The sequence below is a fragment of the Triturus cristatus genome, chromosome 6 (assembly GCF_964204655.1).
Source record: "Triturus cristatus chromosome 6, aTriCri1.1, whole genome shotgun sequence".
Taxonomy (NCBI): Eukaryota; Metazoa; Chordata; class Amphibia; order Caudata; family Salamandridae; genus Triturus; species Triturus cristatus.
Genome location: NC_140589.1, coordinates 186,470,074 through 186,487,700, shown reverse-complemented (window position 1 = coordinate 186,487,700; position 17,627 = coordinate 186,470,074). Strand labels below are relative to the sequence as shown.

The window sequence follows — 17,627 nt, the reverse complement described above, 5'->3', positions numbered from 1 at the left end:
TTCATACAAGATTTCTCTCACATTGCGGTACCCATAACCCGGCTGCTTCGTAAAGGAGTGCCTTTCTTGTGGACAACGGAGGCCACTGCGGCGTTTGAACTTCTGAAAACAAAGTTCACATCTGCTCCTATAATAAGGCACCCGCAGACAGATGTTCATTTTATAGTGGAGGCGGACGCGTCCGACGACGCTATAGGGGCCGTTGTATCACAGAGAGACAAAGTCACAGGTCGGCTGCACCCAGTAGCGTATCTATCTAAGAAGTTAGACAAAGCAGAACTAAATTATACCATAGCCGAGAAAGAACTCCTGTCGATAAAGAAACCATTCCAGGAATGGAGCCACTATCTGTGGGGAGCGCAACACCCGGTGACGGTATACTCAGACCATCGGAATCTGCTATACATGAAAACGGCTTGTCACCTAACGCCAAGACAAATGAGATGGACGCTTTTTTTTGCAGAGTTCGATTTTATTATCACGTTCAGGCCAGGCACAGATAACCAGATGGCAGACGCCTTATCCAGACAGTCCATGGGTGAAGGGACCATGGCACCGGTAGCTATCATCAATCCCGTCAAGGTAATCTGTGTCTTGAGGGCCGACAGGTTTTTGGAGGAGATACGAGTCAGCCGTTCCAAAGAGGATTGGAAGAGATGGGCGGAGAAGGGTATGGTACGCTCCATCAAAAGCGGTCTTCCTTTTCACAGAAACCAGCTGTTCCTTCCGACAAAGATACTACGGGGAAAGGCGTTTCAATGGTGCCATGTTTCTTCGTTGGCTGGTCATCCGGGGATCCGCAAGACAATGGAGCCTGTAACCAGGCATTTTTGGTGGGACTCCCTGACCAAAGACATCCGTCTCTGGGTTACCTCTTGTGAAGTGTGCGCCAGAAATAAGGGGGAGCGTTGTAAGAAGAAGGGGAAGTTGCTTCCGCTACCCACTCCGCAACGACCATGGCAGAACATAAGCCTGGATTACATCACCGGACTGCCAGTCGATAGTGGGTGCTCAGCCATCCTTGTCGTGGTGGACAGCCTGACCAAGATGGGTCATTTCATCCCTTGCCGAAACCTACCTACGGCGGGACAAACAGCCCAGCTATTGTTGACACATGTGGTCAAACTACACGGATTGCCTGCCGTGATAGTTTCTGATAGGGGTCCACAGTTTATAGCTAGCTTCTGGAAAACATGGTGTAAGGCTTTGTAGATCGAGTCCGCAACGTCCACCAGCTTTCATCCGCAAACCGACGGACAGACCGAATGCCTCAATCAGGCGTTAAAACTATACCTGAGGTGTTATGTGTCACATTCCCAGGAGTCATGGGTTTCCATGTTATGGATGGCCGAACTGTCATACAACGACGCGCTGCATAGCTCGATAGGGGTGTCCCCGTTTATGGCCAATTTCTGGTACAACGCCAAGACCCTCCCGGTGGCACTCCCAGTGCAGGTGGACAACCAACCCTCCATCCAGACCCGGGTGAGGGAGCTTCAAGTTCTTCACCGGAAAACGCAACGGGCCCTGATGGCAGCCAAACAGACGTACAAGAGGTGGGAAGACAAGAAAAGAATCGATGGCCCTACATACACCGTGGGAGCTCGAGTTTGGTTATCCACCAGACATATACGATTCAAGTTGCGTAGCGTTTTCACCCCAGGTACATTGGTCCATACGAGGTGGTGCGGCAGATTAATCCTGTGGTGTATGAACTCAAGCTGCCTGGCTCTCTTAGGATCGACCCGGTTTTTCATTGCAGCCTGCTAAAGCCAGTGGGGGCGTCCAGACGGAGAGCCCCGCCACCGGTGTGGGGGGACGGGGGCTTGGAATATGAGGTACGGAGTATCCTCGACGCCCGCTATCGTAAGGGCAAGTTATGGTTCCTGGTCTCCTGAAAAGGCTACACCGCAGAGGATGATTCCTGGGAGCCCGTGGCAGCCGGTTCTACGCCAGGAATCCGGGGAAACCAGGGGCTAAGAGGCGCTTGGGGAGGGGACCTACTGTGAGGAATCAAGGTCCGAAGCGCCTACCGAGCATGTAGGAACTACATGTCCCATCAGCCCTAGAACCAGAAAGTGGGCGTCTATATTAGGATGCCACGCACGGCAGGAGGCGTGCGTTATTTTGAATTCAGCGGACCCGAAGACAACACCGTCGATCCTGGCCTCGGTGTTACCACTGAGAAAATTCCCGGAGAAGGAGGCGTTTAACGGCAAACAGGTGAGCGGTTCCGTTTATGCTCGGCTGAGCACGCACTCTCAGACTGCCAAGTGGCAGCCGCGACCCCCCATCGGTAGGCTCACTTTTTACCTACGCACGTTTGACGGCTCGGAAGAGCCGTTCCTTGTTTTCAGAGATTCCTCAGTGCTCGGTGGAGCAAGAGATTTGGCAAGGCTCAAAGGAGCGAACTTTAACCCGGCTAGAGCGCGGGTGATGCGGAGAACTTCCTGACATAGCAGACACTCAGGAGTGAAAGTGCTCGGAGGAGCAAGAGATTTGGCAAGGCTCAAAGGAGCGAACTTAAACCCGGCTAGAGCGCGGGTGATGCGGAGAACTTCCTGAAAAAGCAGACACTCAGGATTGAAAGGCTCGGAGGAGCCCAGTAGAAGGGTATTCTAGGATCTTTGTCGGGCTCGGCAGGGATAGAAAATCAACGGACCACCGAAGGACTATAAAGAAACTTAGCGTGTTGATGCTCACCCGGTGAAGGAGCGCTACATCGTGGATGTGATCAGGCGGCGGTGCAATAGCCGTGGAAGCCATCCTTGGTTACTTTTGAATACATTTACTTTGGGGGGATTGTTTGTTTCCAATGGGAGTAATGGTCTGAGGGAAGATCTCTGCTCCTCCTTAAGGATTGACTAGGCTCAAACTATCTAGGGATTGGTTCTTTTGGATGCACAAGGAGAACCAGTGTACATGGGTCATGAATAAGTACTGCTGAGAGCGGAATCTCAGATGGTGGTATTACAAGGCATGGCAGAAGGCAGACAAAGGGTAATGATAATTAATAGTGAGACCTTAAGAGAGTAGACTGTATATATCAGCCTTGTGTGAATATGTCTTCTTTTGTCTTTACAGATTCTTGTCCCTGCTGACCCGTCCCCCCTCCTTTCCCTCGTCTGATTACCTCTGGGATCCGTAACCTTTGGTTGGAGTCCGGGGATATCAGGAGGTGGACATATATAGCATCGTCCGGATCCTGAGGAGCTCTGTAAACTTGACAATAGCATCCGTGACCGAAAGAAGTTGGGCTGAGCTCAGCACCCTCTGAAAAGTGTGCCTCGCAAGCCTTATGCAGTAAGTTTGACTGTTTTTCCCTTGTCTCCCCATTGGACACACCATGTCAACTCTTGACAAGCTGCCCTGTGGCCTTCACTTACAGGGTCACTTTTCCCTGTTGTTCCTCTTTTTCTGGCATGCATAATTGGTGGTACAAGTGCCAGGACCCATTATTACACAGAGATTTCCTGGCTCAGTGTAACACTTTTAACATGCTTACCTTCACAGCACATCTAGCTCTCTCTCTTAGAGAGGTGTATTATCTATAAGCCTGGGCGAAGCACTACGCTACGCTCACGTAGTATGCGAAGTTCGCGCTACTTCGCACTACGCGAACTGCACGTAGCACAGTGCGAACACGCGTAGCGTAGTGTTGCGTAGTGCTGCGGTCAGTTTTTTGCTTGCTCGCGGTCCTCAACGTCAAGTTGGCGACCGCGAGCAAGCAAAATGACATCCCGGCGAGACTTTTTCCTTGTTCACGATCAGCAACATCAAGTTGGTGATCGTGAGCATGGAAAATAAACCTCCTGGCGAGATTCCCAACGCGAGGAGGTCAGGTTTCTCATTGCGAGGGGTCGTGTATGCTCGCGACCGCTCGCGATGAGAAACTACCAGTTTGCGTTGATAAAACTGCAGCTCGAGTAAAAATCTACTCGAGCAGCAGAAAACTACCGCTCGCACTGTGCAAGATGCCATTTTCAATGATTGCACAGTTCCGGTTGCTTGTCCGCACTGTGCAATCATTGAAAACAACATCTTGCACAGTGCGAACATGTTACTACGCAGTTCGCGAAGTGCTACGCGTAGCTCGCATAGTGCGAACTTCACTTTGCATAGCTTCGCGAAGTGCTACTTCGCGAACTACGCCCACCCTTAATTATCTAGCCCACTTCTGCATCGTCTCTGGCCAGCAGAAGCTTCATTTTGCAGCCTCTCTCCACTGCATTTGCTATTTGGGAAGGTCTGGGCTTTGGTGGCTCAATCTTTCTGTGTGAACAGGTGGCCCATTTCCACTAGAAGGATCGGACCCTTGGTACTCCTGGGCTTACAGTCATCATCCACAACTATCGAGGGACCGAATGGTTCCGTGCAAGTTGCTTTTTGTCCTTTGTTGCTCTAAACCATATGTTGCAGGACCTATTGCAATTTCCTAATTTTTTTTCCATAGATGTGTAACAACTTATCGTGGTCTCAAGACTATTTCAAAGCTTGTGTAACTGTTTTAATTTATATTATCTACAAGCTCACTGCTATTGTTTAATTTATACTATTAATCCACCATTAACAGGATTCACGTCAGAAGTAATCAAAACCATGAACTCAGTACTCTCTTTGTCCACTGAGTAATTAATAGATCGAGCTATTCCCTCTTTAAATAGTTCATTTTGGGGTGGATAACTTTAGAAATGTTGGATGTTTGTTGCATACCCCTGCTCGCTGTAGTCACCTAAAGAGTGTGTTAAAGAACGCCGCATTTTTGGCCATCAGGGTGAAACGAGAATTCAACAATAAGTCACCTGACACATGGAAAGCTATAAAAAAGCAAGGACAGCAATGAATTGCACTTTGAACAATGTAGATGTACTTCTAGAAGAAGCTGAAGGCCTCCTAGCCTCTAAGTCTATTAAACCCAAGGGTAAACAATTATTTTTTAAGAAAGCGTGAAGCAGTAATATATTGGTTCACAACACCGTAGACACTAACACAAGCACCTCATTTGCTCCTTTGACCGCACATCATTTCCGATAAATACCCAACCACTGGAACTGTCTACCCCTGAGCCTGTAATAACAATTGAATGCAGCAATTGGTACAAGGCACTACAACCAATGGACGAATTAAGCATGGTCAACACACAGCCATCGGTATCCTACAGCAGTATTGCACCCGAGGCAAGGGATTTTGCCAGTGTGCATCTAACCTCACTAAAGAAAGAGATAGTTACCTTAAGAGATTACATGGGAAGGCTGGCCAAGACTCTCAATGATAAGTTGGGTAATATAGTGGCCTTGGATGTTAAACTTAACTTGAACATACCCCAAGGTGTAGGAAAGGTTGACCTTGCGGGTCCAAGCCGAGATGTCAAACTTGGAAGTATGCCCACAGAAGACCCCAAAAGACATTCTCAAACTTGGACTCATGTAGCAAACATGACTGGGGGAATGCTCTTGCACTTTCCAGAGTGAGAGCGAAATCCTAACTCTTGCCCTTCCCAAAATGAGAGGGAAGCTCCACCAATATCACATTCTAATAGACATACTTCAAGACCAATAGAAGCCATCACTGAGCAATGTGATATATTTATGATCAATGTACCAAAATTTCCACCTGGGAAACACATGATTCATTAATCAATAAAGCTATCCAGTGCCTCCGAAAGGTCAGGGGTTGTAGGCCTATTATAAGAGAGTACATATTAAATGCATCCAGGCTTAGTAGGGGACATTTAACATTAAATCGTATTGGATTGAAGTTACCAAATTACGAGCTTGACAAAGTACGGATAGCCCTACAGCATAGATTTAGGCCACCAATAGAGTCACTTATAAGACTCAAGGTAAATGCCTAACGTCCACAAACTATTCCAGATAATGCTTACACTTTGAACCCACTAACCTCTAACCGACCATCCTCCCCTTCAGCTGTTTATGTGGATAACCTGTCTGACACTGATTTACTAGCAGAAAAGCAGCCTAAAGCTCCTGGATTTCTTCAGCCGAAAAAGAAAAATATACCATTAGATAGGTTCCCTGTGACAGAGACCCTTTGCAAACCTTACATAGGAATACCTATAGATGCTCGTAAATTAGGAATGATAGAGGAGAGGAAGTATGGAGACCTATTAGCAGAAATCAACCTCAAGCTGTTAGTCTTTCTTCTGCAGAAAACCATACTTCTAGACAGGCCGCCTGTGACAGACACCATATATAAATCTTACATGGGAATATCCATAAATGCCCCCTTGCTAGGAAAAATAGAAGACATGTTGTTATGTTATGTTATGTTATACCGTTTTCTAAAGCGCACAGCTGCCCCAGCAAAGGGGTGTCCCATTACTGATAGCAGAAAACTGCAAAGCTACCAGAAAGAAAGCCTACGTTTTGATTGCCTTACGAAATGACAAATAGTTATCCATGCCACGAATATGTAAAGGTAGCGCATTACAAAGTTTGGCTGACAAAATACAAAAGGAACGTTCACCAGCGCGCACCCTCCTCACCCGAGGAACAACCGCCAGATGCTGCCCCATTGACCGAAGTTGGCGGGCAGGAATGTAAGGTGCAAGTAAATTCGCGAGGATGCCAGGGGAAGAGAGCTTTAAAATTTTAAAAGCAATGCAGATGGACTAAAACTCTACACGTTTGGCCACAGGCAGCCAGGGTAGGCGACGGATGGCATTCGTCGTAGAACACATTCTAGGCAAGCCAAGAAGAGTTCTGGCAGCAGCATTTTGAACCCTCTGCATTCTCTGAATTTCAACCTTATTAGTCCCCATATAGAGTGTACTAGCATAGTCCAATAGTGACAGGATGGAAGCCTGCACAATAACCTGCTTAATGGGCGGATCAAAAAACCCCAGCAGAGGTTTAAGCCCAATCAATATACCAAAGCAGGTCCCTGCCACTATCTTGGTTTGGGTCAGAAAGGTAAGGGCAGTGTCCACCCAGACTTGATTTTTTATCACCTGTTTAGGGGTGGGTGCACATCACATGGTGGCCGGCCACCAGCATTCACTCCACAGCTCAGGATCTCTCCCTACCAGCAAGACCTCCAACTTGCTGGCATTGAGCTGGAGACAGTTGGCAGTCATCCACTCAGCGACAGCCTCAAGATCGCTCCGAAATTTACAAGAGTCCAGTGTATAGTCGCCCTTGAGTGCATCTACCAACTGAGTATCGTCTGCATATGATACCACTATGAGCCCTCTGCTCCTGGCCACCGCTGCCAAAGATGAAACATAAAGATTAAAAAGTGAAGGGCTCAAAGCTGAGCTCTGTGGCACCCCATGTTTGGAAGTATGGAATATGGAAGCAAAAGGGGGAGCTGTTACCTGGAAGGTCCTTTCAGCAAGAAACGAGGCAAACTATTCCAGGGCAGAATCCACAATGCCCACTCCTTCCAACCGCTGTAACATGATCTTGTGAGAGACTGTGTCAAACGAGGCACTGAGATCTAATAAGATCAGTGCTGAAGTGCGGCCCTCGTCTAAAGCCCTCCTCAGGTGTTCGATCACAGCTAGGAGAGCAGTCTCAGTGCTGTGGCCAGAACGAAAACCATTCTGGGTGGGGTCTAGTAAGTTATTATCCTCCAGAAATCGAGATAGAATGGAGTTAATATAAGCCTCAGAGATCTTTGATACCCAAGGCAGAAGAGAGATGGGACGAAAGTTTTCTGGCTTTGCTATGTCATGGTTGGGTTTTTTAACAATGGGATCACTTTGGCTTGCTTCCAAGTCCTAGGGACAACTGCCGTGGATAAGGACAGATTTTATCAGCTGGCCCACAGGCAAAAGGAGCACAGAGAGTGATTTTACAAAGTGCTCAGGCTTAAGGGGGTCTGCCGGAGAGCCGTACTTGACCTTGCTACAAAGTGACGTCCCACAAGCTCATCATGTTGGGGTAAACTTGCTTCAGAGTTAGTGGACCCTGAATGGGGTGCCTTTATTGCACAACATATTGTTCCATTAAACATGGGCATTAGATTAGAGTTGGTGTTCAGAGCTGGGCACATTACGGGGCAGATTTACAAGAAACCGACACATCGTAGATGCGTCAGTTTCCCTGCGCCTACGTGAAAATCTCTTGTGCCACCATAGATGCGCAGTATTTACAATATGGCGCACTATGGTGCAAGGATTGACAGATGCGTCAGAAATTGTGACGCATTTGTTGGCGGAAAAGTCACACATTGCTGGAGTTGTGCCACAAGCATGACGCAATTCCAGTAATGCGTATTGGGGCCTATTCCCAATACACTGCATCACTCCTTACACCTGTTTCAAGCAGGCGTAAGGTTTTGACACAGTGGCATCCTAAAAGTCATGCACTGAAATCTTGTAGATTTCACTTCATCACTTTTACAAGGCTTTCGTGCGTGGTAACGGGTACCCTGCATACATTATACCTGATGCAGGTATAATGTCACGCAGGCCTTCACAACATGATGCATCTCCCTAGATGCGTCATGTTGTAAATTTGCCACATTTTTTACGCCACCATTGCATCACAAAAGTGACGCAACTGCATTGCAAAAGTGTCACGAGGGGCTTGTAAATCTGCCCCTACATTTTCTACTAATACAGCCCCATCACCAACAAGGAGACCCTCGGGTGGTCTCCTAATTTGTCTTAAGATAGACCTGTTCCCCAAAATAAAGAGAATCCCTTATTCCCATATTGCTATTATAATTGTGTACATCCACTCTGTCACGGCAAGCCATTAATGGGATACGGTGGACCAACTGCTAGGCATGATTGATCTCATACATCATAACCATCTTAAAATAATTGCAGAAGATTACAACACATAAATACAAGCTGGCCTAATTGCATGGACCAAATGGAACAAACATGCATTTCTAGGGCATTGTCCACCCATGTACCGATCTGGTAATCAAGCACTCCAAGGTTGCAGCTCAAATTGTTGATCCAATAGTGGCCCATGGCTTCACTCATTCAACCTTTCCTCCTCGCCCAAGATGAAAGGGAGGATCGTACACCAGTAACATTGACTATATCCTTTGGACACAACACTATACCAAGTTGAAGTCATATGGAGGCTGTACTCAGAAAAGATAGTAATAATAATGCATTGAGCACCCACATTTTCGCTAGATCTTTTACAAACGTAAGTGTAGCACATAACTTCACCATAAGTATGATTGAAATCTGTAACAACAGAAGGATGTGAAATGGGCTGCAATAGCGGACAAAGATGCAGTTCAGCTCCAAATCTACAATATTTTTGTGTAAAAAATGGCCCCCTTAGAAACAACTGACATAAGTGTGAAAAACTTTGTAAACCATCAGTGTGAATTTATGGGACTGTTGAAACATCTTTTTACTAAGGAGGGGCGGAGGGGTACTCTTATGACTGTAGACCAAAGTATTACTGATTGAAGCTGTCACAAAAGTCAACCTCAGGGAGATCATTGATACTAGAAGAACATATAAGAACTCCTGACTAAGGCCAAAATGGGGTGGGAGTTAGAGCAGTGGGAACAACTTACAGAATCCCTCTAAAAAAGATTACTTAGGATTTCTGGAAACTTATTGCAGCTAGGTCCCGTGCAATAGAAAATCATCTTGATATTGTGGTTCAGCCTGAGGCATGGGTAGCCCATTTCAGCGACTCATATAAGGTGTCGCTAAAGAAAAAGCCTTAGTCTGTATAGTAGACCACATAAAGCAAAGCGATGGGCTGCTTGTTAAATCCTTCACCGGATTGGACATCACTGAGACAGCACAAGTGTTCAAATTGTTGAAGAGGGAGAAGGCGCCTGGCCCTAACTTCATCCCAGGTAACTTATATCTGTCTCAACCAGAAATCTGGGAGCCATACTAAATGCCCTAGAACATGCTATTCTGAGAGGCAAGAATATCCCTCCCTCCTGGCATGGAGCTAACATTGTTCCTATGTACAAGCAGGGGAGGAGGGACATTCCCTCCAACTGTAGACCCATCAGCTTTATTGACATTAGCCAGAAAATATTTTCTAGGCAGATATTGTTAAGGCTCCAAACATCGCTAGCAGACCAGCACATTCTATTAGATAGACAGGCAGGATTTAGGGCTAAGGTCAGTACCATCAATAAGGTGTTCTGCTCAGGGCGATCTGCTGGAACTATGTCATCCTGAGGCAGGATCACCTATATGTTGTCTTTATAGACCCAAGAGCGGCATTGACCTGGTCCTGAGGGATAATCTATGAAGGGTGCTGGAGGCGTATGGTATCCAGGTCATCTCTTGAAGATCTTGCAAACCTTTTGCTCAGGAACCTGTACACAAGTTAGGTGGAATGCAGGAGGGAATCTCTCATCCAGGATAACAATAAATTGTGCAGTCGGGCAAGGTTGTGTGCTGGACCTCACGCTCCTTAGTTTATGCATGAATAGAGTGGTAGAATGGTTGGCAAACTGTAATCATGATGCTCCCAAATCTAATGGCATTAACACGCCTATCCTCATATTTACCGATGATACGCTCCTATTATCCCAAAACCCATGTACCCTTGCATCATCTTGCGTGACACATTGGGCAACACAATCCTTTGACAAATCTGTCCAAAGAGTAGTTTAGGTTATTTAACATTTATACTTTTGCATTTGCATAAAAACTTCTTAAGTACATAATTGCACTTTAAAGCACTTTTTTTCTCCATAAGAAAAGACTTTATCTATGGAGTAAACCCTCTTGCTTTTCCGTGCCATCTTTGACAGAGATAACTCCCCCTTCCCAATGTGGATATATGTTTTGTCCGTCCCTAGTCAGAAGTTACTTTCCAACTGCATCTAAGCTGGAAGCATGCCTTATAAAACTTTGCGAGTACAAACAAATTTACAATTGTGGACATTAACCTAGTTTCCAAGTCATTCCATATCTCAGACCCACCAGTTCATTCTGCTCACACATACTACTAAAGCAGAGGTTTGAGCTTCTATAAAAGACCAGCCAGAACAAGTAGCCTTGTGAATAAGGGGTTAGATAAAAGTTATAGTGTTCCAACATTGACATAAACTTTTGCTTACCATCAGGTTTCTTCACTTTGACAGGGCCCTGGTAAAAGACACATTTTTTTACCCATATTTCCCGGACAGTTGCAATATCGTCCCACCATCTCTAAGTAAAAACAGAAATATAAAGCTATGGCTCATAGATTTATGATCTTTAATTTAATAAGTCATATAACAAATTTTATCTCAATGAAAAACAATTAATCTTACCCTACTTTATACAAAATTCTTGTAGTGATAATATATTGCTTTAACATGACTATATTTCTTTCAGGTCCTGTGCCTTCCTTCAAGGATTGAAACCAGATCACAATTTAAGGCTTTAAAACAGCAAGTTTGGATCAGGAAGCATACAATCTCAAGAGAACAAGAGAATCATGTTAAAACAAGAGGGAAGCTCCTAGATCATTGAGTACATAGATGGTATGCTGTTGTAGTACTGGAAAGAGAGATTTAGGGCCTAATTAGGAGTTTGGTGGTCTATCGGATCGCCAGATTTGCAGTGGAGGTGTGGTGGCCGTCCTGAACCCCCGTATTACAACTACTGTGGTCAGACCGCCATAGAACTGCCACAACTGCCAGGTATACAAAATCCCCGGAGGTGGTGGGGTGGTCAGATGCTCCAATTTGCTGCTGTGCCACTGCCAAGCAGATTTGGACTTTCCTCACCATCACAGTTTTCATGGTGGTGTGGTCCCTATGAAAACTGTCGCATTGAGGAACAAATGGGGGCTCTACAGGGCCCTCTGTTGCCTCAGGGACATCGGATGCATGCAGGCGGGTCCATGGCGTGCCCCCGTCTACATGCACCCCCTGCCCTGCACAGCATGGACTGCACAGTCCATGCCATGCAGGAACGGGCTTTAGCGCGCCCATTGCAATGCCTTTTTAATAGGTACCGTTGTGGGAACGCCAAAGGACCGCCTGCCAGACCACAAGGTAACTCTTAATCTGGTGGGTGGTCAATCAATAAGCAGAGGTTTGCAGATGCCTTGTTTTAATACGCGAACACTACCTACTTTCAGGACACCTTCTGAGAATCCTTGCGCCTTCCTTAGACACCTTCTTCAGCCTATCTGAAAAATCTGTATGCATCTGCACAGTATTCCAGTATACACACAGAGTAGTATAAGTAGTCAGTTCTGCAGAGATCTCTTGTACATGCTGGGGCATATTTACAAACCCCTATCGCCCCCACAATGTCACTATCAGTGACGTTGTGATGGTGATAGGGGCCTCACCTTTTTTACAAGGCAGGATTAAGCCACTTAACGTGGTTTAACACTGCCTTTTAAATAAGGCACCCTTTCACACTGTATTTAGCGTGAAAGGGGAGGGTAATGGCTGTTGCAGTGGCCGTTCCACTGCAACACCCATTGACTTTGATACTGCCCCCTATTTACAAGGACAGCGTAAATAGGAGGCAGCGCAAAAATTAGGAGCAGGGGAAACCTGGTCTTAAACATGCGAAAGGAGGAGAAATGCTGTATTTCTCCTTGTTTTTGCTGTTTCCATGTGTGCTGCCTGGTGCAGCACACATAGAAACAACAAATTGCCTATGATTGTCTATGTGTAGGAAGGTCCCCCTTTCTGCACATAAACAATCATTTAAAAAAAAAAGCTGTTTTGCAGCTTCTATGTGTGCTGCATTAAGCAGCACACACAGAAGTTTTAAAAAAAACTGCATTTAAAGATTACTTTTGGGGGGACCTTCCTGAACATTAACAATCTTCCTCTCAAAACAGACACCCTTGCACTATGGCGAAAGGGTGCCTGTATTGGGTCTAGGCAGCTAAAGATAGCCACAGTGCAGGGGAAAACAAAGGGCTGCACCATATTCTAATAAATATGGTGCAACCCTGCATTTCTAAAGTCACGCAGTGATCATTCCAGGGAGGACCTGGCATGGCACTTTGAGCTGAACTGTTCCCATGAGGCACAGGGTCAAGCATGATTTGCATATAGCTGAGTCTAATCTGGGGTGGCATGGTGAGCAAAGGAACCATGGCCCATGGCCTTAACCCAGAGCTCTTGACTGGAGTGAATGTCTGATTTGCTCTGCATTCCATCTATCATCTGTGGGTCTTTTGCCATCTCAAATATGCAGCAAAACTGGTGTTACTAAATGCTCTAGACACCATTGAAAATAAGCAAACTGATGGTTCAATGTACACATGTGTTAAAAGGTAAATTCCTCTGTGAATGATGACACAGGAGTCAGGAAATCTTCTTTGGTTGTTTAATCTTGAGTACAATGAGTAAACAGCTCAGCCACCCAACCACCTCAGGCTCATCTCAGTAAAAAACCTCACCACATTCTAAGTTTCAGCTAGAGCAGCTTTTACATTCTAGAATACACAGATGTCACTAGCTGATGCTAGTGTGAGACAAATAAGTATCTTTACAACATATCTCCCTCCTTTATACAGAGCAAAAAAATATAAAGATAATAATAGAACAACAATATAAATAACATAAAAGCATTATACAACATAGTCATTCAAGTATGAAGGAGTGCGAGAAATTCTGTTGGATCTCTTTAAAATCTCCGGAACATTTTGTCACCAAAATTTCCAGGAGGATCATTCAAATCATCACTTTTCCCACATACAGCAACACGGCCCAAATTCCAATCTCTATGGTCAGATGTTCTCACAGCGTTGTCAAACACTTTAATAACCTTCAAAGGTTTTGAAAATTTGCACCAGAAACACAAAAACCAGGCCTTTTGATCTTGACTAGATCCCCGACCGAAACCTTAGTAGTTTTAACAGCATGTCTCACATCATAATTCTCTTTGCTCTTCAAACACTTATGATCTTCCTTCTCCTTCCAAGAGGTTAAATCCAGAACCCCACCCTTGACAGAAAGAAATTTGTTAATCCATGTTGGTTCAAGAAAAGTATCAGGTTGTCTTCCACGAAACAAGAGAAAAGGAGATTTTCCAGTTGTAGTGTGGGGTGCAAAACGATACCCACAAACTCTTTTCGAAACCTCTTCCTTCCAATTAAGACAATTCTGCTTTGCTAATGAGACAGTTTATTTTAAAACTCCATTAAATCTCTCGACAGTACCATTAGACTCAGGGTTATATAGGGATCCCTTCTTGTGAACTATACCACAATTACTAAGGAAGTCTTCCATATCCCTTGAGACAAGTTGAACACCATTGTCCGTCAGCATAGTTTCAGGTATGCCTTCCCTAGAGATCAGTTTTTTCTCAATAAGGGAACATTGAACACATCTCTAACCAACCGCTCAATCTGAACATCCAGGCCAGGCCACCAAAACTGGAGCACACTCTTTCCTTAGTCTTAGAGATTCCTAAGTGTGCCTCATGAGCTAAATCTAACAGCTCTTTTCTTAAAGACACAGGAGGAACTAGCCTGTGACCTCCCAACAGCATTCCTTCACAACAGGAGAGCTGAGCTCTCACAGACCAAAAATCTTTTACAGACAGACCTCCCTGTTCCTTATGATGCCAACATTTTGGATGACTTCATCTTCTTGACAAGCATTTAACCAACGTTCATGAGAAATTACTTTATAATCAATCTCACAAACAAAATCATGAGGATGACCAAAAACCGGATGAATATGATTATCAGAATGAGCAACGGGAACTAATCTCGAAAGAGTTTCTGCAACAAAGTTATCAGAACCAGAAACATGTTTGACAGAAAAAATAAAACCTTGCAACCCAACAATCCACTTAGAGATTCTTGGAGAAATTGAATCAATACCTTTGCTTGTCAACACTTCACACAGAGGCTTGTGATCAGTTCTTACTACAAAGGAGGTACCCCATAGAAACTTTAAAAAAAAATGTATGGCCCAAAGACCGCAAAGGCTTTCCTCTCAATAACTGAATACCTAGATTCAGCACCTTTCAAACTTCTTGAAAAAAACATGATGGTGTTGTCTGGACGTGTGCCACCTTGATACAAGACAGCACCAAGACCTTTAAGGCTGGCATCAGTAGAGATGATTGAACATTTTGTGGGGTCAAAATTTTGAAGATTAGGTGCATTTTGTAATTTAAGTTTTATTTCAATAAACTCTTTTTCACACAACTCGTCCCACACAAATTTCACCTCCTTTTTAAGTAAATTTCTCACATTGAATGTAACTTCCGCAAAATTTTAAATACATTTATTATAATATTCTGCCATCCCCAGGAAGCGCATGAGTTCTTCCTTGGATGTGGGGGCAGATAGATCCCTGATGGTGTTTACCAATTCCGCTTTGGGAACTACCCCATCCGCTGTTATGGTATGACCCAGATAATCAATTTTATCAAGACCAAATTTGCACTTCGCACGTTTAATGGTAAGATTGTGAGCAGAAAGTCTGTCTAACACTTGTCGGACTCTCTTCCCATGCTCCAATTCATCACACCCATGTACCAAAATATCGTCCTGGTAAACACAGACTCCTGACTCGCTAAAAAGACAGAAGCGGCGGAGACAAAGAGTTCGTATCCCATCCTCGTCGCCAGTGTTAAAATATAAATTCTTCTGTGACTGATGACACAGGAGTCAGGAAATCTTCTTTGGTTGTTTAATCTTGAGTTTAATGAATAAACAGCTCAACCACCCAACCGTCTCAGGCACATCTCAGTAAAAAAACCTCACCACATTCTAAGTTTCAGCTAGAGCAGCTTTTACATTCTAGAATACACAGATGTCACTAGCTGATGCTAGGGTCAGACACATAAGAATCTTTACAACATATTCTGCAATTAGTAAGCCAGTTGCAAATAGGCATGTAAACACAAAAACAGAACATTATTATATACTGCGAACTGATGAATATCAAAATGTTAAATTGCGAAACGAAATAGCAATTACCAAGTAGCAATTCACTGCTAGCTATTTAATGAGAGAAAAGAGGTTATTTATGGGCATTGTAGTTAGGCAGTCAGGTACTTAATGACCTTATCAATGATTTTTATTCACAGACACACCAAGGTAAGGCAATTCCATCACACATTCAGGTCCTTTGTTCCCTGGATAGTTTTACTTCAGGCAGTTAAATGAGGATAATTGCTACAGCAGGTGGTGTTTTATCAAGGTTTTCAGAAAATTCCAAGATGCTATGCTGCTGTAAATAAATGTTCATATTACTCTACCAAACTTTACCAAACAAGTCACAACATCTCAACAGCACCGAGTTAGATTTCTTTTTTTAGAATTTTACAATCAGGTGATGGGTTGCATACATGGGACACCTATTCTTGTTTGTAAATATCGACAAACAATTTTGTTTAATAAATCTTTAAAAAAAAAGAATGTGTTACATTGCCCATAATTCTCTCATAATTCTCTGTTAAAAGGTTTTGTAAAACCCGGCACGGATTCTTGTCTCGATTCTGTGTAATAAACTTGCGACAAATTGTTATGTATTTCTATATTAAAATATATATGTTAAAAGTTAATAAAATTAAAATGTAAATACCTGTAATTTTCTTCCTTAGTGCAGAAGAATCACTATTGGAAACTCTTGATACTGCTTCATACTGGGGAGCTGGCTTATTTTCTCCACGGGTCATGATGTTTGCAGTAAGTTGGTCCCTCTATCTGTTGCTGCTGCCTCCTGTCTCCTGGGGCCTATTTTTGATTTTTTTCTCGACCTACAGTCTTATAACCTCTTCCTTATCTCTCCTATACTTTGATTGGTCTAAATTTGTCTCCATATTTCTTTTTTGGCTGTCTCCAAAACTATAAGGAACAGCCTCCCAGACACAATTTCATTCTACTCACTGTGCCCCATGAACTGTTTCTAATTACATTTTCATTTTCATTTCCTACGCCTGCAGACTTCCTCCCTTAGCTTCTGTGAGATCATTCCCCTCTTTCAATGTTTTTGGATTAGCACTAAATATCTGCATCTCTTCAAGTCTCAGAATGAATGATTCTGGAAAAGATCCTCGATCTGTGGTGTCATCATTCACTAACACTGAAAAGCTAACAATTTTTGGATGACAATTTGCTATTCACAGTTAAAATCAAATTTCAAATAAGGAGTCGTGGTGCATATTTACAAGCCTCTAATGCTTTTAAGGCATTAACGTCACTCTTTCTGACGCTCTGGTTGCGTTGCCATATACCCCATATTTTCAAGGTAGTGTTAAGCCACTTAATGCTCCACCGCAACACCCATTGATTTTTGATGCTGCCTCATATTTACAAGGATTGGGTAGAGCCAAAAACTTAGGGCAGGTAAAACCTGGTCTTAGGATAGAGATACGAGGATGGGGAGGAGGATGTGACCTAACGGCTAGAGCAGTAGACCTCGGAGCTGGGGAACCAGATTTGAGTCTCGGCAGGGATGCTTAACATTCTGTCATTCCGGGCAAATCACTTAATCTCCCCGTGCCTCAAAAATTTGAATGTGTCCCTCTGTAACGCAACTAGTGCTCATGTAAAACAATCTGATACCTTTGGTTCTAGTTTGCGCTGCATAATGAAACTCACACGTAAAACAAAAGAGGACAAATTATTCATTTCTTCTCGTATTTAGCTTTTTCTATGCATTTTGCAGCACACAAAGTAACAGCAAATCACCTTTAAAGATTGTTAATTTTTTGGAAGGTGTCCCTTCCTGCACAT

General features: G+C 44.1%; 1 protein-coding gene across 13 annotated transcripts in view; it reads right to left on the bottom strand.

Moving 5' to 3' along the window:
• Positions 1-17,627, bottom strand: part of LOC146816606 (cysteine-rich venom protein-like) — a 304,761-nt gene that overhangs the window by 45,864 nt on the left and 241,270 nt on the right. For all 13 annotated transcript variants that reach the window (XM_085610456.1, XM_085610466.1, XM_085610460.1 and 10 more), the window contains one exon: positions 11,032-11,122. In XM_085610456.1, the coding sequence (XP_085466582.1) occupies positions 11,032-11,122 (91 nt within the window). The remainder of the gene's footprint in view (positions 1-11,031; positions 11,123-17,627) is intronic.